Source organism: Schistocerca americana, chromosome 1 (assembly GCF_021461395.2).
Source record: "Schistocerca americana isolate TAMUIC-IGC-003095 chromosome 1, iqSchAmer2.1, whole genome shotgun sequence".
Taxonomy (NCBI): Eukaryota; Metazoa; Arthropoda; class Insecta; order Orthoptera; family Acrididae; genus Schistocerca; species Schistocerca americana.
Window position 1 is genome coordinate 1,002,788,888 of NC_060119.1, and position 24,338 is coordinate 1,002,813,225.

Below are 24,338 nucleotides of genomic sequence, written 5' to 3' on the forward strand. Positions count from 1 at the left end.
ATCTACATAAATCGGTGAATGAACCTGCAAAATCATATCATTGTAGGACACACAGTTCAGTGATATGTAGTCACAAACATTGCGATGCGCGAAAATCACCCGATTATATTCATCCATTGTTTCATAATGAGAGCACGTAGCGACTGCCAACAACTTTAAGCATTATTTCTCTTATTTTCTAAACTTTTTCTCGCTTATAAGATTAGTGTCAAAAATTTAACACATTAATTAATCTGCACAGTAATCAGACTTTCGATGCTGTTTTATATATGGGAGTTCGATTCCTCCCTGTCCTGGGTAAAATCTACTCCAGCATTTATCATAGAGTGAGGTCACATGAGACTGTTTGTTGTGTCCTGTCCGTCGATTGCCCTTTGGCTCTATTCGACAAGAACACACGTACGTTCTAGTGTCAGAATTCATGCTCTCCTTCGTTTCGCAATGGTATCAGCGTCATAAACACTCTATAGATATACGTAAGACGCAACTCATACATCATGAAGGGAAGATGTCGTTATGTGCTAAAAAAAGAATTCCTTTGCGTTTAAGCATCTGAGACCAGACCTCGAGGTCTCCCAGCCAACAATCCTATGTGAATAAACATTTTATAATTTTTACAATACTTATAAACGTTCAAGAAACTCGACATCACAATAGAAGAATAGAAATAATTAATTTTACATGAGGTGACAGTATTTCTGGGAGCTGAAGCTGGAACCAGATTTATAACTGGTCACTGCTCGGAATGCAACAATGCTCTGTAATTGTTATGCATTATTAACGCTTACAACAAGATGAATAGTAGGCACAAAATGATAATATAACAAACATAATCTAAATCATAGATACATTCCTAGTTACTGAATAATTATAATGTAATTAAATCGTAAAAGTTGGTAAATAGGAAATGACTCTACCTTAGGTAACACTCAGTTGTTAATGGCCACAATGCTTCTGTGATGAATTAATTTGAGTCTGCAGAGGTTTGCCTCCCTTTAAATTTAGAGGTTACAGTTCTAAACCCTCTCTATTACGAACGGATACCCGTTTTAAAAGTAAATAAATTATATAATGTATGAGAGTTTGTGTACCTAAATTTCTTTTAATTACAAACAGAGTTATATCACATTGTTTACGATATTGCGTGATGAAAACGTTACTTATTTCTCCTGAAGTTCTGAATTGAAAATGCAGTACCGTCTGGGCATTGCGGAATTGGTTACAGTCCAAACAACGTGAGCAAATACCTGTTAGCTACGCTACACGTCCTATAATACGCCAACGAAAAATTGTGAAAGCATTAAGGTGGATTCACACTTGCCAGAACGTCGCCGTCACGTAACCGTCACGTTTTCGAAAGTCGACAGTCACAGGGCTTTCTGAGGATTCCACTACACGGTACATGAATCTCGACAGAACGATGCTGGTTCATAAAATACTCACCAGAGGCGCTATTTTGTAGTTCATGGTAGATCGTCATGAAGTGTTGAAATTTAGTTTAATCTGGCGAGGATGTGGTAGGGTCAATTAGACCCTGCTCATTTTGTTTTCTTAGCAGTTCTTTGTTGCGCAGTTGCACATTGTCGAAGTTCTCAGTAGCTGTAATTATTGAATTCCCCTCCCCAATGCATGCACCCACTCAGTAGGCTGCTGTCCGTGAAAGGAGATAAACGAGTGCAGACAGCAAGAGGTTATTTTTTCTCCTTCCACAGGTACGAAGTAGTATTTCTGTGCCATTTTTCATGAACGTTTTGTGTTTTTGGATGTTTTTAGTCAAAACGGACAACCAAGAAAGGGAGGCTGAGCGTATATGTCGTTGGCTGGCAAAATTATCAGACAGTGAAAACGACTTTACAACAGATGGCAGTGAAAATGAGGATTGTGTAAGGCAGCGCAGTGGCAGTAGTGTTACTGGGCAACATGCAAGTGAAGGCAGTGACAAAGAAGATAATATACCGCTAAATGAGCTATAAAATACTGCCCACAATGCTGCGTTACCAGAATTAGTTAAGCAATCTGAAAATCAGGTACGTAGTTCATTTTATTTTGGTAAAGATGGATCCAAGTGGAGCAAAACTCCACCTCAACAAGTTTGGACCCGTTCTGAAAATATCATCAGGTAAGTATCTGGCGTGAGTTTAGTGACTAGATTAGCAAAGACAGAGCTTGAATACTGGAGTCTGTTTTGCAATGAAAATATGCTCAGTATTATCTTGAAATACACAAATTTGCAAAATGCAGAAAGGAAATCAGCTTGTGACGTAGTTGCAAATCACTATTTTATTAAAGAAATGACCATGAGCGAGCTGAAGGCTTATATAGGCATGTTTTACGTTGTCGGATTTTACCCATCTGTTGACCTTCGGGCTTCAGACGGAACAGGTGTTGAAGTATTTCGGCTGAGAATGACACGGCAATGTTTCCATTTTATTCAAATCTGTCTTCATCTTGACAATAAATTCATATGTCAAAAAAGCAAACAGCTGGACAACTTAGCACCAATATGTCAGATATTTGAAATATTCGTTATTTTAAGCTTTTGCACGCTGTATCAACTTTACTCTCGGTTTTTCTTTTCGTTATTCCACAGCAACAGTCGTGAGTAAAGCACATTGAAGAAGATACGTATTGTATATTTTGCAGTGTATTCCTTCAGTATTGTCCTCCAGCACATATTAAGACCTTTTCTAGCAGTCAGTGGGGAATACTTTCACATTACTTCACACTGTGTACTTAATGTAACAGTAGCTCACCAAGTAGGCTACATTATGGCCCGTCGAAACATTCTTCCCAAGAAACCTTGACGTGGTGTGTCGAAGACATTCTGTTGACGGCATGTGTGAATGCCACCATTTGAACTACAGAGGAGAATCTTTTGATTTGACGGTGACGTTCCGTTAAGTGTTAATCCACCTTTAAGGTTACTGCCAAGCAAATACAGCTAAGTAATACCAACTTCAGTGCAAGTATTATTGAAGATCTCGAACTTGAACACATCATCATGTATGCTGTGTGTATAAATTTCCCAATACAGCACATGTTGGTATGTTAGATTAGGGATATGATATTGAAATAAAGTATAGACACTTTTATACTGCTAGAAATATTAAACGGTATATGTTGAAACCGTTTATATTTCTAGCAGTGTAAAATTGTCAAAACTCTTCCATCTGGTAAGTAAGATCGATGAGACAGTTGAAATACCCTCAGACTTCAAGAAGAATATAATAATACCATTTCCAAAGAAAGCAGACGCTGACAAATATGAAAATTAACGAACTATCAGTTTGATAAGTCACAGTTGCAAAATACTAACATGAATTCTTTACAGATCAATAGAAAAACTTGTAGAATCTGACCTTGGGGAGGATAAGTTTGGATTCCGAAAAAAGTGTAGGAACATGCGAGGCAATATAACCATATAACTTCTCATTGAAGATAGGTTAAGCATTTGTAGGCTTAGATAAAGCTTCTGACAATGTTGAGTTGAATATTTTCTTTCAAATTTTAAAGGTGACAGGGGTAAAAGACAGGGAGCGAAAGACTATTTACAATTTGTATGGAAACCAGATGGCAGTTACAAGAGCTGGGCAGGAATAGGAAGCAGTAGTTGAGAAGGGGGTGAGAGGGGCTGCAACCTACCCCTATGTTATTCAATATGTATACTGAGCTAGCAGTAAAGGAAACAAAAAAAAATTGGAGTAAGAGTTAAAGTCCAGGGAGAAGAAATAAAAACTTTGACGTTTACTGATGGCATTGTAATTCTGTCAGAGATAGCAAAGGACTTTGGAGAGCAGTTGAACGGAATGGACAGTGTCTTGAAAGGAGGATATAAAATGAACATCAACACAAGCAAAACAAAGATAATGGAATGTAGTCGAATTAAATCAGGTGATTCTGAGGGAATTAGATTAGGAAATGAGACATTAAAGGAGGAGACGAGTTTTGCTATTTGGGAACAAAATAACTGATGGTGGTCGAAGCAGGTAGGATATAAAATGTAGACTGGTGATGGCAAGAAAAGCATATCTGAAAAAGAGAAATTTGTTAACATGGCATATAGATTCAAGTGTCATGAAGTCTTCCCTGGAAGTATTTGTATGGAGTGTAGCCATGTATGGAAGTTAAAAATGGTCGATAAACGATTTGGACAACAAGAGACTAGATGCTTTTGAAATGTGGTGCTACAGGAGAATGTCGAAGGTTATATGGTAGATCACGTAACTAACGAGGAGGTACTGAATAGAATTGTGAAGAAGAGGAATTTGTGGCACAGCTTGACTAGAGGAACGGATCGGTTGGTAGGACACATTCTGAGGCATCAAGGGATCACCAATTTCGTACTGGAGGGAAGTGTGGAGGGTAAAAATTGTAGAGGGAGACCAAGAGATGAATGCAGTGAGCAGATTCAGAAGGATATAGCTTGCAGTAGTACTCAGAGATGAAGAGGCTTGCACAGGATAGAGTAGCATGGAGAGCTGCGTCAAACAACAAAAAAATTTTATTAGTGAAGTCTTACAACTAGTGACTCAACAAATCAACATATCCTGCTTGTGACAAAGTGGTGATCCTTCTTATTTGGGATTGTCTGACTGGGATACTTTAAGAGTGATGAATCCTACCATTGCAGAAGATGAGTGGAATTTAAGAAAAGTAAAAAAAAGGGATAAAAACCAAAGAAACGGGAAGTAAATAGCAAGAAATAATAAATTTCCTTTATGTGGCCATGTAGGTTTTAGCACACGTACTTGTCCAGGTATCAAATACAAGACTTTTAACCAGTAACTATGTGTTGTTTGCTTCTTATTTCTCATTAAGGTTAAACATTATTCAAAATCTGCCAATAATTATTTTCAATTGGTACAATGTTTTGATAATGATTGTTTGAAGTTAAATAAAATTCCCAGAACAATGAAGAAACTGAACTGCATTAGTCTTTAAAGAGCTGCAGATGTTGGAACTAGTGGTAAAATGGTAATGTGCTGCCTGGAAACAGAGCGGTGGCGGAGTCGAATCACAGAAATTTTTCAGTTTGATGCGAAGAGTCGCCAGGAACGACAGGTGGTTTGGTTTCCACGTTAAACTGCAGGTCCTCTTTCCCCATTAGGATTACAGGAGTAGGCTAGGGACATGGATGGCACTTAACTGCTTTCTAATTAAAAGAGCTGCATGGATTATTATTATTACTATTATTACTATAGCTACAGATCCAACCAACGCATTTTGGACAATTTCAAGCAAATCCTCAACTTCCGCAAAACTTTTGATACAGCCCTTGATTCTTAATGAAGTGACATGCTACAATCCCACAGAAATCGGTGACTCACATTTTATGACATGGATCAAGATCAAACCCAATGAGAGTACTCGACTTCTTTCCTCATTTCACCTTTAACTTTAATAAAAACTATGCTCTTTCAAAGGGTTATGCATGATTTGTTTCCAGTTATGCAAAATGTCAGACTTGCATTGTCCAGAGAACTGTTGGGATTGACATCACTCGTATTATAAGTATAATTTCCGATGAGATATGTCCATTGACTTAAGTGTTTATAATGTTACTCATTTAAGTTTTGAAGTTCTTCAATGTTTTATACATATCCTGCTGGACACTTGGTTATAGTATTAAGTTTGCTACCTTATACATAGCCCTGGAAGTACTTTTTTCGCTTATTGCGTTCAGTCTCTCACTGGAGTCATAGCTTCAGAATTAACCTCACTTTAGACACATAAAGTGAACAACTAACTACACCAGAAAATTCTCCACTATTACTCGCACTTCAAGGTAATTGAGTTTGAAGACTGGTCTGATGCAGCTCTCCATGATAATGTACCCTGTCCAAAGCTCTTCATCTCTATGCAATAATAACACCACATTTCAAAGACTTCTAATTATCTTCTAGTCTGTGCTGTGTATTGTCCACGGCCAACTTCTATATAAGGCTACAGTCCAGGCAAATGTTTTCAGAACAGGCTTGTTAAGATTTAAATTTATATTCAATGTCAATGTCAATGTCAAAAAAAAAAAAAACCAGCAGAACATACTTTAAAGCCAAGTAATAGGCTTACTGTGGTTGAAAATAACACAGAGCAGAAAGAATAATCGAAATGTACTATGATCCACAAGGACTGTTCAATGAGCAACGCTAAATTGCACTTACAAAGCAAAACAAATAGCCCTACTATCTGTAAACAAAACAAAAAACACACTTTACAAAATAGACATGAAATTCTTATTCTAGCAGACAGCCATGGAAGAGGTGTAGCCGAAATTATGAATTCTAATAAAAGAGGATTCAAGGTAACAGTTAGAATCAAACCAGCAGCATCACCATGTGAAGTTTTAAATACCTGTAAACAATCTATGACAAATGGCAGCACATTTGTAATAATTGGAGGCACCAATGATATATACCGCAATGAAACTAGATGTGCTACGACAGTTTTAAAGCAAGTAATGCTTGAAGTAAAATTTTTTGTTGTCAGTATCCCTCACAGATATGATCTCATGGAAAACAATTGCGTGAATACTGAGATTATTACCGCCAACAGACTTTTCGCCAAGATATGTCGAGTTTATCCTAATGCTACACGTCGGTATGTTAGGATAAGTAGTGATTGCAAAGATCATTTTAAAGAGCATGGACTTCACAGAAACATGAAAGGGAAAGAAGCCATGATTGCTGAAATATCGAATGCTATTAAAGAGTTAAAAGTAGTACAAAACACTATCACACTATCTGCAAATGACCTTATTACAGTATCAGTATTAGTGGACATAGGAGGAGCTGATGTCTCACAATAATTAGTAACAACAGAAGATTCTTCGACGTTAGAGGAAATAAAACAGTATGAAGTGTCGTCCACTACACCAGCCAAATCAGCCAACTCATCAGTGGTGTCAAAATCATCAAAAACAGCTGAACCATTATAATCAGCAGCAGATGTACCACCTTCTCCAGCAGGTTAAAAATCAAGCACATCATCTGTGACTAGTCCAGCAACCAGAAGAAAAATCAACACCATCAAAGCATCATTTACCAGCTTCATATGCAGCTTCAACATCCACAGTAACATCAGCGCCAACTGTAATTCCGGTTTTAAATGATACTACAGTCTCAGCAAAAGTTCCAGTATCAATTAGAACAACAGTAACAAAACCGGATTCAACATCAAAACTGGCAGCACACCCACAGAAACATCAGTTTCAGAAACACCTCTAGCATCCACTGAAACAGCAGCTACAACAACAGATACAACACGTATGGTGGCACCTCCAGGGGTAAGAAATACAAGGATCAGGAAATGTGTAATTCTTAAAGATTTTTGGTACCCAGTCTCAACAAGGAACAGCCAGTAACATTGGGAAGCATAAGTAAGACCTCCTCTGAAGCTAATTTTAATAATTTGAAAATAATGAGCCTTAATATACAATGCATTAAAAACCAAATATTAGAACTTGAGATTTCAAGCCGTGAAGCGAGTATAGACTGTATTTGTATTCAAGAACATTGGTGCATGAGTTATGATCTAGAAAATATTTGCATTTCCCCATACAAATCAGTAAGTCACTATTGCAGGAAGGAAACAAGACATGGTGGTGTTTGCATTTATGTAAAACCTGGAGTAAAGGTTAAAATATGACTGTAACTGAATCCGTGAAGGAAGAAAAATATTTTGAGGCTGCAGCAATACTGCTGAATATGCAAAAGAGTAAATTAATAATAATGTCAGTGTACAGATCACCATGTGGTGATCCTGAAATTTTAGACATAAGTTAGAGACATTGCTCAGTATATTACATGATAACAAATCAACAATAATTATAAGTGGAGATTTTAATATCAACGCACTGACTGAAGGTCCATCCAAAGATCAGTTCCTGAATGTTTTGCAGAGCTTCAACTTGCATCTGCGCATAACTAACGCTACAAGAGTAACACTCTCTTCAAAAAGTTTCATAGATGATATTTTCATAAATATAGATGCCATAGATACAGATGTAATAAATGTTGAGCTAGGAGTATCTGATCACAATGCACTCATCCTTAAATTTCCCATAGCCCCTGTGACCAAAAATAGTTCATATCAAATGTACAAAAGAAGCTTCTCCACAAATAGTTGCAGTCACTTCATAAATACACTGATTAACCAATCATGGGCAGAAGTACTGTTACAAACTAGCACAAATGCTGCATATAATTTTTTGACTTCCCTGTTTATGTTGAACTTTGAAATATGTTTCCCTAAAAACCATGTCAAAACAAATTCATATGGGGATTTACATGCTAACTTCTGGACCACAACAGATATTAGAAATTCCTCCAGAACCATGAAAATGCTTAACTATATACTGAAAAGTTGTACTGACACCAAGTTTAAAGAACATGGAACAAACTACAAAAACCATATGGAAAAGTAATTACAAAAGCAAAATTATTAAGTAATGATAAATTAATAAAAAATCGGACAATAAATCAAGAACTACTCGGGGAAATTGTAAAAAGGGAAATAGCTAAGGGCCTCTCAAGAACCAGGAAAAAGTCCTCAAAAATAGTGAAAATATTGAATTAAACGATGAAACTCTGGCACATTACATAAATAATTACTTTTTGAGTGTACCTGTGTCATTAAGTAATACCTTTAATAAACTTGAAAAATTAGCAGCCCCAAACATAGACAGTAGTATGTTGTTAACTCCCACAAATGATAATGAATCGTTAAAGGTGATAAAGAGTCTAAAATCAAAAATGTCTGCAGGTGTGGAGGAAGTGCCTGCATCAATAATAAAAAAGTTGCCCAGCAAATTATAAAGCCCCTGGTACATATTCCCAATTTGTCTTTTAGTGAAGGTGTGTTTCCTCAGAGGTTGAAAATCTCTAATGTCAGAAACCTGTTTAAAAAAGGAGATCCACACAAGGAAGAAAATTATAGACTAATATCCCTTCTCCAATCATTTCCCAAAATTCTATAGAAATTAATGAAAAGCAGACTCATAAATTTCTTAGATGGGTACAAACTTCTGAACTGCAATCAACATGGCTTTCGAGCACAGAATCAGCTATCCGTGGCTATAATGAAGAGATTGTCAGGAATCTCAACACTAAAATATGTGTAGTGGGAATTAACTTAGATATATCTAAAACTTTCGATACAGTAAATCACCAAATTCTGTTAACCAGGATAGAGGCAATAGGTGTAAGGGGAGTTGTGAGGCAATGGTTTGAATCTTACCTTCAAGATAGAACTCAGGTGGTAGAAACCATTACAGAACATAAAAATCGGAAAATCAAATGGGTTTCAGATGCAAAGAAATTGGAAATAGGTGTCACACAGGGTAGTTTTCTTGGTCCCTTTTTATTCTTGCTTTATACAAATTACATAGAAAATCCAAATATTTCTACCAAAATAATGTTCACAGATGACATGAGCATAATTATAAGTGATGATAAAAAACCATTAAACACCACAACTGACATAGTCCTGAAATATATACAACAATGGTTTAATGCTAACAACTCATCACTTAATATAAGTAAAACAAATTATATTCAGTATGGTAAAGCAACCCAAGATATGGACCTCCAGTTAAAACTAATTTATAAGGAGATAGAGAGTGTGTAATCCACAAAGTTTTTGGGCATACACATTGATCAAAACTTAAGCTGAACTGACCATCTCAAGTATTTATATCACAGGCTCAATTCAGCATGTTTTGCATTGAGGATATTATCTAGAGTATGCATTACAGACTGTACTAGACTAGTGTAGTTTGCTTACTTTCAGTCCATCATGTCTTATGGCATAGTATTCTGGGGTAAAACTAAATCAAGCATAATAGATATCTTCAAATTTCAGAAAAGAGCTATACAAATCATAACACATAATTCCCCAAGAACTCATTGTAGGCCCCTTTTCAAACAACTGCAAATACTCACAATACCATCACTGTATATATTTAAAATCACTCTGTGTACAAGAGCACATATGAAAAATCTACATACAAATGAGGACTGCCACGATTATAATACTAAAAGTCATAAGAATTTGTATATAGAAAGGGTAAGGACAACACAAACCCAAAGCATGTAAGTTATTTTGGAATAAAACTGTACAATACTCTGCCAGTGTACATAAAGGAAATAACAGATGAAGTTAAATTTAAGAATGAGCTTAAAAATTACCTTTTAAGCAAAACTTTCTATGACATAGATGAGTACTTTGATTGTGTGAAAATTTATTGCCAAGAATTTTAATTTATATGTCTAAATTGTACTTTTAAAAATGCCTTGAAAGTGATATTCCATTATTATGTCTGTAGTACTTGTACTTGTATGATATCTTTGTTGTGACTATTCCTACATGATGTAGATGATTACAGGAAGATAATAAAATGGAATGAAAAATGAAACGAAAGGAAATAAATTTCTAGTTTTCAGAAAAATCATGTTACTGCTGGTAGCCATTTTTGTATGCTCTTTGCTTCTGTACCAATGTATTATATTTCTGTTCCAATGGTAAAACTCGTCTACTGCTTTTAGAGTCTCATGATCTGATTTATTTCGACTACACTCCATTGCCCTTGATTTACTGTTGATTATTGTCACGTTATACTACATTCTCAAGACATAATGCATTTATTTCAACAAATCAAGTCCATTGCTGGCTCTAACTGAATTGCTTTGTCGTTGGAAAGTCCAAAGTTTTTATTTATTCTGCCAGAACTGTAATTCCATTTCAAAATTTCTCCTTTGTTTTCTTTAGTGTTTGCTCAATGTACAGATTGAATAACATGTTGGATAAGCTACAATCCTGTCTCATTCCTATCTCCACTACTGCCTCCTTTTCATATCGTTTGGGGTAGATAACCTTTCCCTCCCTAACTATCATCCCTGATTTCGTCAGAATTTACAATAGTGCATTCCAGTCAATATTATCAAAAACGCTTCCTAAATCCACAAATGCTATTAATGTAGGTTTATCTATTTTTACTTTGTGCTCAGGCCTAAATCATAGGACCAATATTACCTTGTTTATTCCTAAATTTCCTCAGAGCCCAAATTGATCTTCCCTTAGATCATCTTCCATTAGTCTTTCCATTCTTCTATGGATAAGTTGTTTCAATATTTTACAATGATGGCTTACTAAATGATGTTTCGTTAATATACCTGTCAGCATCTTATTTCTTTGGTACTGGGATTAGTAGCCTAAATTATTCTTCAAGTTTATGGATATTTCACCTGTCTCATACATCCTGGGTGCAATATGTTTTATTCTTCCGAGCATCTTAATAATTCTTATGGAAGGTCGTCTATCCAGGTGCCTTGTTCAAGCTTGGGTTTTATCAGTTATCTGTCAAATTCTTCTCACAGTATCACATCCCTCAGCTCCTCTTTCTCGCCAGCCGGAATGGCCGAGCGGTTCTAGGCGCTACAGTCTGGAACCGCGCGTCCACTACGGTCGCAGGTTCGAATCCTGCCTCGGGCATGGATGTGTGTGATGTCCTTAGGTTAGTTAGGCTTAAGTAGTTCTAAGTTCTAGGGGACTGATGACCTCAGAAGTTAAGTCCCATAGTGCTCAGAGCCATTTGCACCATTTGAACCTCTTTCTCCACTTACTCTTCCGGTTCCATAACACTATCTTCAGGTTTATTTTCTTAACATAGAGCTACTACACTGCCCAGTCACAGTAATGTGACCACCTTTCAAAATCCTGAATAACCACCTTTTGAAGTGCGGACAACTGCGAGATGTGCAGGAAGACCATCAATGATAGGTTCTGGAAGGTACAGACTGGGATGTGGAGCCATGTCGACTCCAGTGCCTTGGCTGGCTGGGCTAGGTTTTTCGGTTGAAAATCCATGCCACTCACAGCCTGATTGACGTGGTATCACAGATTATTGACTGAGTTTAAATTCGGGGAGTTGGGTTGCTAGAGGAGTGTGGTAAACTGATGCTGGTGCTCTTCGAACCGCGTACATACACTTTGATCTGTGTGTCACGTTACATTGTCCTGCTGGTAGATGCAATTGTGCCGAGGCAAAACAAACTGCATGTGATGGTGGACATGGTCCTCAAGAATAGCTGCATACTTGTGTTGATCCACCGTGCCTTCGATAATGACGAGATCACCCAGAAAATGTTACGAAACCACTCCCCAGACCATAACGTTCCCTCCTCCGGTCTGGACACTTCCAACGACTGTTGCAGGGGGTTTCACGCTGTACACGCCAACGGCCATCTTTCCTATAGAGCATCAAATGTGATTCATCTGAAAAGGCCACCTATCGCCATTTAGTGGATGTCCAGTTGCGATATTGGAGTGCAAATTCCTGCCTTTGTCACCGATGAAGAGCAGTCAGCATGGGTGCATGTACCAGGCGCCAGTGTTTGGGCAAACGCAGCAACATTCGCTCAATGGTCGTTGAGGAGACACTTTTGATAGCTCCTTGATTCATCTGAGTAGTCAGTTGCTGAACAGTTGCACATTTATTCACCTGTACCCATCTCTGCAGGCCGTTGTTCAGGCCTGTCATCTATGGCCTGTTGTGCTCGTGGTGCATCACAGTTGCCTCAGCACTCGTTTTGGATGGTGCCATTTTGAAATGTACGGTATACTTTAACCACTTCACAAACTTAGCCGTTTCGGAAATGCTTTCACCCTTGACCTGAAAGTCAATGATCATACCCTTTTGGACAGCAGATAAATCGCTCCATTTTCGCATTACGGTCGCGACTGCACAGTTTTGCGCGTTTCTCTCTCTTCCCCCCCCCCCCCCCCCTCCCACACACACGCTTTATATGTCCTCCACTGCCAGTGCTGCCATCGGTTGTCTGTATATATTATTACTTAGTGTGGCTTGCTATCTGCACTCTTTGTGTTCAGACAACTGCTGCCCTTTTCTCCAAAATTTTCTTTAATTTTTCCATGCGCTGCTTCTATCTTTCCCATAATCATGCATACTTGGACAGGTTTGCGGTTCTCTTCTTGCAATTCCTGCTTTGCCACTTTGCGCCTTCTGCCAGGCTCACTTTTCAGGTGTCTGTATTCCTTGTTACCTACGCTGTTTTCTGACGTTGTCTTCTCCCTTCGCCAGCTAAATTTAATATCCATGTGTTACCCAAAAATTTCTTTTGCCTAGTTGTTGCTATGTTGCGTTCTCTATTTCATATCCCAAAGCTACCCATTCAACTTCTGTTTAATTTCTTCATCTATTCCAGTCAGTCGTTGCCTAATGATACCTTTGAAACTCTCAATAATCTCTGATTGAGTCATCGTATTTAGGTCTCCTTCGCTTCCTGTTTTGCTGCAACTTATTCATCTTTAATGTACATTTCATAACTAATAAACTATAGACAGATTCCATTTTATAAGCAGACCGGCTGTCACTTTACGCGTACCTACACGTTGTTAGTACACCAAGCAACGTACCACAGGTAAGTATCACAATGAAGATGTTATGACCGGTGCCTAGTTTTACATACACGCAGTGTGTGACGTTGATTCGCTCACAAGCATTGTTCGTGTTGACCTTCCCAGCCGCTGTCGTCGTACACTGCAATAAAACTGGCACAAGCACGCTACGACGCGAAGTACACGCGAGCTAAAATTATGAGTCACAATTTATAGGCAAGCTGAAATATTGTTTGAATAAACACGGCTAATGTGGTTGCTCGTTCACAATTTAATAGACGATCAGTGTTATTAAAGGTTGGACAGAAGTGTGGCAACTCTTCCAGAAATGCATGCTTCCATATAAATGCAGGTTCTGTCCAAGCAAAAATGGCACATGTGCAATGTTCTTAGTGAGTTGCAACTGTCAGTCGTGGTCAGAAAAATGTTCTGTGCACGTGTGTCTGCACTGTACCGGAGCTAAGTAACTTCGAACGTGGGCAAATTGTTGGTGCTCGTATGGTGGGTTCTTTCGCAACCAAAGTAGCTGAAGTCTCTGTTTTGCAAGAGGCACCATATCGCAGATTTATACCACGTACAGTGAAAAACTGAAAAACATCATCCGCTGAGTCACAACACGGACGAAGGTGTGTGTCCAGCGATCGTGTCAGACGGTCATGGACGAGGATTATGACGAAAAATAAGAGGACGACAACTGCAAAAGTAACTGCAGAACTGAATGTTGCACTCGTGAACCCTGTCAGCATTAAAACAGTGTGAAGGGAGCTCCATGAGCAGTAAGTGCAGGGCGAACTGGAATTCTGAAACCTCTCCTCGGTGATTCAAATGTCGATAACAGGAAAGGGTGGTGCCGAAGCCTACTACGAAGCAATGGAAGAAAGTCATTTTGTCAGATGGGTCTAGTTTCACATTGTTTATACTTCTGTCCAAGTTTACGTCCCAACAATGAAACACGGCGAGCGTTCGGTGATGATTTGGCAGACGTATTGTGGTATTCCATGGGCCCCATGGGTAATCTACAAGATCGTATACTGCCGAGATTTATGTGACCATTTCGGCTGTTCAGGTCGATACCATAGTGCAGTGTTTGTTCCCCAGTGGTGATGCTGTGTTCCAAGACGACAGGGTCCCAGTTCGTACAACTCACGTCGTTCAGGACTGGTTTTGTGACCACGAGGATGAATTTTTGCATCTCCTCTAGCATGACAGTCACCAGATGTCAATGTCATTGAGGCTTTGTGGTCTACTTTGGAGAGAAGCGTGCGTGATCGCTACCCACAGTCGCTCCCTGAACATGGCACCATTTCGCAGGAAGGACATTATAAGATCCTCTTGAAAGCCGTACAGGACCTGTATTTGTGTTTGAGTAGAAGAAAACAGTCTTGGTTACAAAGTTGTAATTACTGTTTATTTATTTGTCAAAGACGCGCGTTCGCCTTATTCAAGGCATCTTCAAGCGAAATGTGCATCATTGACGAATAGATAAGCAGTAATTTCAGCATGGCAACCAGACCGTTTCCTTCTCCTCGTACATACTGTTTGCTGTATCACCATACTGTGGAGTATAAATCCGTTTATATTTATCCATTTCGAGACGACTGGAAGCTATTTTGAATGCATATTGTAAAAGGTCCGAGCAGATGTAATTTCGATGTATTGCTCATGCGCTGCCTACGATATGCAAGGTATAAGAGAATCTCTGACCAGAGAGCAGTGTTGACTGCAGTACGAACTGTGTAGCTGTAGCAGTAAGTTGTTGCTAGTCTGCAGTCAGCTCTGGTCTGGTCTGGTATATCGTGTTGGCTGGGCCGGTCGCGGTGCAGCGATGCCGGAGCCTGAGTATTATTGTATAAGGTAAAAAGCAGCCTCGCGCATATGTAGTAATGTCATCTCAAGTCCCATGTAAATGTTTTAAAAATCTCGTAATAATAATCTTTCTCATATAAAGTAATTTTTAACAACCATTCATTTCAATTTAAAGAATTTACTAATTTCTCCCATCCATGATCATCCCGATTGTTGCAAAAGAAAAATCAGTTGCTTCCTTTCATAAATGACAAATCTATCGGCCAGCATTGCACAGGGCTGTGCCAGAAAACATTATTTTAAGAGCAGATATATATGCGTTATCCGGCGACTTCATTGAGGTAAGAATTTTTCTTTTTTTTTTCAGAATGATCTTTCAGGGCCATAACGCAGCACTGCTGACGTCCGGCAAAATTTACAAGGTTAAATTCACAGTCAATTATTGAAAAATTGTAAGTGAGCGAAAATTTAATTGAGAGGTTAGTTACATTGTGTTATTACCAGGTTACTGAATTTTTTTTTTTTTTTTTTTTTTTTTGGGGACGTTACACTGAATGTGAACGAAATAATCATATTTTTTACTGTTGAGAGGTTTAGGAAATTTTCTGTTTTTAAGCTTAGATTAAATGTGAATGAATTTGTGGGGAGGTTAAATGTCAATGAATTTTCTGTTTTGAGATTACACTAAATTAGAATCTTATTCATATTGTTTATTTTATTTTGTGGGGAGGTTACACTAGAAAATTTATTTTGTGGGGAGGTTACACTTGGCGACAACCGGCCAGGATCGTATTTCTTTGTGAATTTCTGAGAAGTAGTCATATATCTGCTCTTATTTACTTAAATGTAGTTTGCATCTGGCGCAACGCATTTTACTAATTTGTCACTCTTTCTTTCACAGATCATCGGCAATTTATTGCTCTTTGTTGTAATTGTGTTTGTTCCATTTTTGCTTCGTCTTTGTTTCATTTTTGTGCTTAATTTTGATTTGTGAAAAATGCCGCGAAAAACTTTTAACAGTACATCGCGATGTGCAATGAGTGAAATAGCCGACTCGAATAATTTGACCGATAATACTTGCAACACTCAGTGTAATAGCGATAATCCTCCATTTACAGATAATCAGTGCGTATCGACCACTAGTAATGATTTTGAGCCTAATGATGAACAAACAAATTCAATTATGTCCACAGTAAATGTAACAATTGATGACGCGGCACGTTCCGATACGATGAACGCTGCCCAGTTTGACACGCCTGATTTGCAAAATTTGCATTGTGAACAGATAAATTTTTCTCAAAAGATAAACAATGTAGTCAAAATACGTCAGATTTATTTGATTCTGAGGTAGTGACCCACAGTGCACATCCAATTGGCGAACCTTTTCAAGAATCAGAGAATGACCAAATGGTTACACAAAACGTGACAATTGCAGGTACGCCATTAAACAGCACAGAGAATAGAGTAGGTAATATTGGCATGGATCAAGTTATGGCATTATTGCTACAATTTCATGAATCAAACAAACGACTTAGTGAAAATCTCAAACAACAACTTGATGAAAATAATGAAAATCTCAAACAACAACTAAATGAAAAACTAGACAACAATTCCAAACAGTCGAATGATAAGCAAGATAACAATTTCAGACAACTTAATGAACAGAACAAACAACTTAGTGAACAGATTACAGACGTTGCCGCGCAATGTCATGATACCAAAGAACAATTACGTGAGGAAATTAAGGCTTGTGCTAGGAATAGTAGTGAAGAAATTAGATCTGTGGCACAAGAATTAAGTAATACACATGCAGCCAGAACTAAATTACTTAGAGATGAAATCAGCGCAGTCGCTAAACAATGCTCTGAAAACGCAACACAGTTACGCGACGAGTCTAAATTAATGTCAGCAGAACTTTCACGCACACTGGATGCGAAAGTAGACGCGAAATTTGACCAACAGAACAGCCAAATTGACGAACGTTTTAATCACCACCTACAAAACAGTGAAACACGTCACAGTAAATTTATACAGGAACAGAACAAAGTAAAGCAACAAGTCATGGAAACAATCACTGCACAGAGACAGGAAGATAAGCGTAAATTGTTTACGAAAGCAAAAACATATGTAGACAACAATATTGCTACAGTATCAGACGAAATCAAACAGTTGAACACCGAATTGCATGATGAAATCTCCGATCTTAAAACAAAAACTGAAACACACACATTAGACTTTCAGACAATGACCAACAGACTTGAAAAGTTGGAATTAATACAGGATCCCGATGCTATTAAAGCAGATGTAAAGAAATTGAACAAAACCACACGTAAAATACAAAAACAAATTAATGCTTGTGATACTAAAAACGATGATCAGGTAAAAGCACTGACTGAAAAATATGATGAATTGGTCAGTCGTATTGATGTTATCGAAAATAATAATGACACCAAATCAGACGATACGTTACCAGTTTCGCTTAATCAAACACCCAAATTCCAAAATTTACAGCAGACGATCAGTGAGATAGGTTCGTCCAATAATACATTACGTAGAAAATTGTCATCTTTACAGCAAGAAGTGACGGAGATGAAAAATATTTCAGCCTTTAACACATCACAGCATACGCCACTCTCCGAACATTTGTCAGACTCACACAGCCAGTATAATTTAGGTAATTTACAGAGAGTACGTGAGTTAGATTCCGAACAGTCACAGACGAACAGATCATCATACAACCCTGAACCTGTTCATACATACAGAGACGATAATTTTGATTACAAGCACTTTCTATCCGTGAGAAAATTTAAGGTATTTAAAAATGACAGAACACAGATTCACCCCTTGGATTGGTTACAACAACTTAGCTTTGCTTTTCCACCAACTTGGCCCGTAACACACAAACTTGAATTTATTTGCAGTTTTTTGGAAGGCGAACCGGCAACTCGTATGAGACTGATTGCGAGACAATGCTACTCTGTAGAAGAATTTCAGAATGCTTTTCTGTCAGCGTATTGGTCGAAGATGACACAGCGCGGAATCAAGGATCAATTAATTAGTTTACCGAATTATGAGAACTCAAATTTTTCCACTGTCACGCAATTTTTTGAACACATGGTCCAACAAAACCAGTACTTAAGTGAGCCATACAGTGAATCTGCACTTATCCAGTTGTGTATTTCTAAATTACCAAGATCGTTAAGAGTATCACTTTTAACAGGTCAGCAGAAAGAAAATATTTCGGCATTTAGAGATCTGTTACAGCTTTTGGAAGTTCAGCAATCAGATTATTCCTTCATAAACAAAAATTTTTCACATCATAACCAAGGCCAACCAACATACAGTAATTACGATCAGCCACGCTATTTCAATAGCAAAGGTAATAGACGCTCCAGGAACGACAATCACCAGAACTTTAATAACAGAGAAAATTTTAATTATCAGTATCGTCAAAATTATCAGCAACAGGAACCACACTTTGGTAACAATAGAGGTTTTTCCCAACAACAGCAACAAAACCAGCCGGTTAGCATACCTAACCAACAATGTAATGTGCAAGGTCAACCAAGCTTTAATGTTTCGCCGCATACACGTGTAGCCTCGGCTCCACCAAATAGTAACACACAGCAACAAGGGAATCACTACGTACAGAAGACACATCATTTCAATTCGTATCGCAACGCGCCGTATAGAAATGACTATCATGACAGACATAAAAGTAATGAGCACAATTTTCAGCGTACGTTTAATGACAGTCGGTCTTACCAGCAGCAGAATCATCCGCAACAACAAATTATCATGAATGAACCAGACAGTCGGTATCATACCGAACGTAATACGTCAGGAAGAAATAACAGAACAGTACAAATAGTCGAAATGCCACAGCATCCTCGCGCGAATAACAGCACGTCAGAAAGAATTTGACTAGATACACTACTGGTTGCATCTTCCAGCAACGTAAGCAATACTTTTGACACAGAGAATCTTGTTCACGAAAATGTTATTACTTTTGACGACATCCTAGACACTCTTTTGCAGGAAAAACCAGTTATTCAAAAAACCATTTCCCACCCAGTCATTGAAGTAAAGATTGGATCATCCAAACTTTCAGCAGTAATCGATTCTGAATCACCTATGTCAGTTATAAATCAAGAAACTTTCAACGAATGCAACAAAGAGAATATTTATCCTATGTTACCATTAGGCAAAACTAAAGTAAAAGGAGCAGTTTCTGGTAAAGGAGTAGATGTAAAGTTACAGACACACTTATCATTTTGTATTGCAGGTCATACGTTTCACTCAAATTTTTGGATTGTTCCCTTATTGACAACAGACGTTATTTTAGGTGCGAGTTTTTTGGTACAACACGACGCGGTTATCATCACGTAACTGTCATTCCACATTGTTCACAGATACGTACATACACAACTATAATACTCCAGACGAAGCCGACTATGACGTTATGCAAATGATTTCTGATAAGAAACTTCCTGGCAGATTAAAACTGTGTGCCCGACCGAGACTCGAACTCGGGACCTTTGCCTTTCGCGGGCAAGTGCTCTACCACTGAGCTACCGAAGCACGACTCACGCCCGGTACTCACAGCTTTACTTCTGCCAGTACCTCGTCTCCTACCTTCTGATAAAGTTAAACAGAGCAGTGCAAATACAGACGACGAACGTTCAGAGCTACGCAAAATTCTTTTACAGCAAGCTCCAGTTTTTGACAACATCCCTGGTACTATGTCCGGTTTTATGTATGAATTTCAACTTAAACAGCACGATACATTTAAAGCGAAACATTATCCTATTCCATACATTCACAGAGAACTATGCTTGAGCAAGGAATTATTGAACCGGCAGTTATTCCATACATAAACCCGCTCCATATTGTTAAGAAAAAGGATGGTTCACTTCGCCTCGTACTTGATTCGCGTCACATCAATGACATTATTATTAATGAAACAGATCGCCCTCAAACACTAGAAGAACTTCTACAGAAATTTCATGGTACTGCTATTTATTCCACGTTAGATTTGAAATCGGGATTTTGGCAAATTCTGCTTCATCCGAACTGCAGAAAGTACACAGCTTTTCTCTGTTTTGGTGACTGTTATCAATTTTGCAAATTACCGTTCGGTTTAACAATTTCTTCAGCAGCATTTATTCGCGGTTTGAATACTATACTTCCGACAGAACTAAAAGACAGAATCACAACGTATGTAGACGACATTCTTATTGCATAAGCTAACTGGTCTGAACACAATCTGATTCTTGAACAACTGTCACAAACTTTTCGTGCACAAGGACTCACAGTTAATCTTAGCAAATCACACTTTGGCAAAACTTCTATAAAATTTCTTGGACATGTGATTTCAGTAGAAGGCATTGCGCCTGACCGGGAAAAACTTCAAGCTTTACGTGACATTGCTGTTCCTACGACGAAGAAACAACTACGCAGCTTTTTGGGACTAATTAACTTTTTTCGTAAATTTATTCATTACTCTGCTTTAGACACCCCTAGATTATGTCAATTGACAGGTAAAAACACTATTTGGTCCTGGGATAGCCAAGCGCAGTCTGAATTTGCTAATCTGAAACATGCTTTGTTGAACGCACCTCTTTTATCACACCCAGATCTTACTAGAAAGTTTTCCATTGCCACCGACAGTTCTAACACAGCTTTAGGCGTACACATTTTTCAGGAAATTGAAGAAGACGGTAATACAGTAATTAAAAACATCGCCTTTGCGAGTCGCATTCTGTCACGTGCTGAACGCATTTATTCTGTTACAGAACTTGAAACATTATGTGTTGTATGGGCATTTACGAGACTTCGGTATTTTCTTTATGGAAGACATACGACCGTTTACACAGATCATAGAGCTATCCAGTTTCTACTTTCAGCAAAATTTACACACAACAGATTAAGCAGATGGAAACTTTATTTACAGGAATTTAATTTTACAATTGATCACATTCCCGGTACACAAAATATTGTAGCAGACGCACTATCCCGTTCTCTCAGCAACAATCAGCAAGACATCGCAACCAACTTCTGCCAAGCAAATTTTAGAATCATGTATATTCAACAAGTTGCATTCGAAAATTTTATTTCGACATCATTACGAGACATAGCACAGGAGCAGAGTAAAGACAACGTACGGAAAGAAATTAAACGCCTTTGGCAAGATAGGAACAATGTTACCATCAGAAACCATTACACTGTACGCAGTAACATTCTGTTTCGCCGCTCTCACCCTGACAGCAACAATTGGTTATTATGTATTCCTGACGAGCTTGTTAACAAATTAATTTGGTATACTCATTTACGTTACGCACATTATGGAGCCAGAAAATGTTTTCTTATACTGAGACAGAACTGTTATTTTGCCAACATGGAGAAACGTATACGACGAGTTTTAGCGTCATGTAAAATCTGCCAGAAAGCTAAGTCAGACACGACTTCACATATTCCTCCGTTACATCCCATTGTACCCGTTAAATTGAGACACATGGCCGCTGTAGACATTTTTGGTCCGATTCCCAGAACTAATAGAGGTTTTTGTTACATCTTTGTCGCTGTTGAACTCACTTCGAAATTTGTAACCTTCACTCCGTTACGCAAAGCTACTGCTAAAACTGTTTCGAAAGCATTTGTAAAACATTTTCTATTTCATGTAGGACACGTATTGAAAGTAATTTCCGACAATGGACCACATTTTCGATCTGCGTTATGGACACGTCTGTTACGAACAAGAAACATTTCTCCGATCTATATATCTAGGTATCACGCTTGTTCGAACCCTTGTGAACGTCTAATGAAAGAAATTGGTAAACTATGTAAATATACTGCCATAAAAAACATATTGATTGGGGTACACACATACTGTCATTCCAGGATGTAATTAACTCGATACCAAATGAATCTACTATGCTATCTCCGACTGTTATACTGAAAAATGTTGAACCACCTAACAAAATTAAAGAACTAGTATCCTTTCCTACATCTCGTCGACTACGACACCATGAAATAATTGACATTGCGCTGAACAACATCAAACGTGCCGCAGAGCGCCGGAGAAGACAGCAAAAACAGGTTTGTACACGCCGTGACTTTCACATTGGACAGAAGATATTAGTACACACACATTATTTATCCAACAGAGGAAAGAGTAGATGTAGTAAATTTGAGCTTCTATATGCAGGTCCATATCGAATTCGCAGCATTCCTCACCCCAATGTAATACACGTTGAAACTTTGAGAACCAGAAAATGCAAAGGTAATCACCATGTCTCCAATATTAAACCCTTTATTGAATGAAGATACTTTATGATTTATCACACTGTAATGCGATTTCCTGATTTTTATATGACCACTTACACAATTATATTTATATGAACACTTGCTGATGATTATCATAATTTATATGAACACTTGCTGATGATTATCATATTTTTTCTTGGCAAGTACCCAGCAAGGTAAGGTTAGGAGGTCGCTTTTCTTGTCGTTATATATCAGACCGTGCACATTTTCCATTTTTCGTGTATGTATGATTGTTTTCCTGTTTTGTTTGTATGCACTACGAAATCATTAAGATATAACAAACACCAGTTGACTTTGACATTTTTCCTTATGATATCTCACATCTTGACTATTTTACATTTTCTTTGCCACTACACTATGATACTGTGTGTACATTTTTTGCACTTGAAAACTATCCATGTTTTTGACCTAATACGTTTTCTATCATGCTATGCTGTATGCTTAATTATATCACTAGAAACAAGTTTTTATTTAATGAGTATATGATTTAAATGCAAGATATTAATCCTTATTCATCATTTTCAGAAAGCAATAATGTGTAAAAGAAATAACTTAAACAAACCACAGTGGATTACTATGAAATGGAAATTTCACCTTCGGAATGAATGAAAGAAAATGAAATACCATGTCATGAAGAGTAAATGGATCAGCATTAACAAGAATATACTGTACACATCGTATGATAGCAGTCTTAACTAATTATTTTTGTTTCAGAATACGAGGCAATTGATGCAGGCTGTCAGACAGAACTACACATCTTAGTTTTAGTGATGAAATATGCTAGAAATAAGAAACTCTATACCATGAGTGGTTGTATGAAGTAAATGGTAATATGAATAATCAATAATGAAGTGTATTTTTTGCAGATGATAATGAATGATGATGAATAGTTATATGAAGAATATGCTAATATGAATAATGAGGTTTTTCTTTGCAGGTGATGATAGTAATGAAGTTATGGTAATATGAATAATCAAGTTTTTCTTTGCAGATGAGAATAATGATGAAGTTTATATATTTACTGTTAGTTAAGAAATGCTATGTAGTTATTTAAGTATTTGTTGCAGTTCGTTTTGACAGTATGTCTTATGTCATATGGTATAATGACTGAATGTTTTGGAAAGGACAGCTAGAGTACATACATTTTGAGTACTCGTTTCATTACCTGTTAATTCGAAGTTCACTACTTTTCAGCATTATATGCGTTTCTTCTTTCAGCTCAATAATCCATTTTGTATTTTTTCCAGGAGAAGCTATTCATGAAATTAATGTGCTATAAGCAGTTAGTCATTAAACCTGTTCAAGTACTTGCATTTTTTACCCATTTGTGTGTGTCATTCATGAATGTGATCACATATACTCTTCTTGTTTCATAACCTTGCTACAGCTGACTCATGACGAATGACGTTATTAATCGTTATTTGCAGCAATAAGTCAAAAGCAAATATTTTCATGCACCAGCAATTAATTATCGATCCCAAAGCAATGCATTGCTAGCACAAAAAAAAGCAAAAAGTTTTACCAGTCCCAGCTATTACCACTATACAACCAAATAATGCTACTAGTTTAAGAGATATTTCTAGTTCTAAATATAATGCAAATTTCTCAGATGTATTGAATCCATTATATCTATGTATTATTGGACCACAGACCTTGAGTAATAGTTACAGTGTGTTACATTTTAAATATGTCCTATGTCACTTGAAGAATTCTGAGTAGTACTGAAAGATGTTTTGTAATAATGCATAAATGCTATGCCAATAATTTCTGTAAATAATATTTATGTTATGTCA

General features: G+C 37.5%; 1 protein-coding gene across 1 annotated transcript in view; it reads left to right on the forward strand.

Moving 5' to 3' along the window:
* The first annotated feature begins 2,055 nt into the window (after nucleotides 1-2,055).
* LOC124595939 (dr1-associated corepressor homolog) overlaps nucleotides 2,056-24,338 on the forward strand; it is a 28,688-nt gene continuing 6,405 nt past the window's right edge. The window contains exon 1 of the mRNA XM_047134862.1: nucleotides 2,056-2,119. Within this exon, the coding sequence (XP_046990818.1) occupies nucleotides 2,056-2,119 (64 nt within the window). The remainder of the gene's footprint in view (nucleotides 2,120-24,338) is intronic.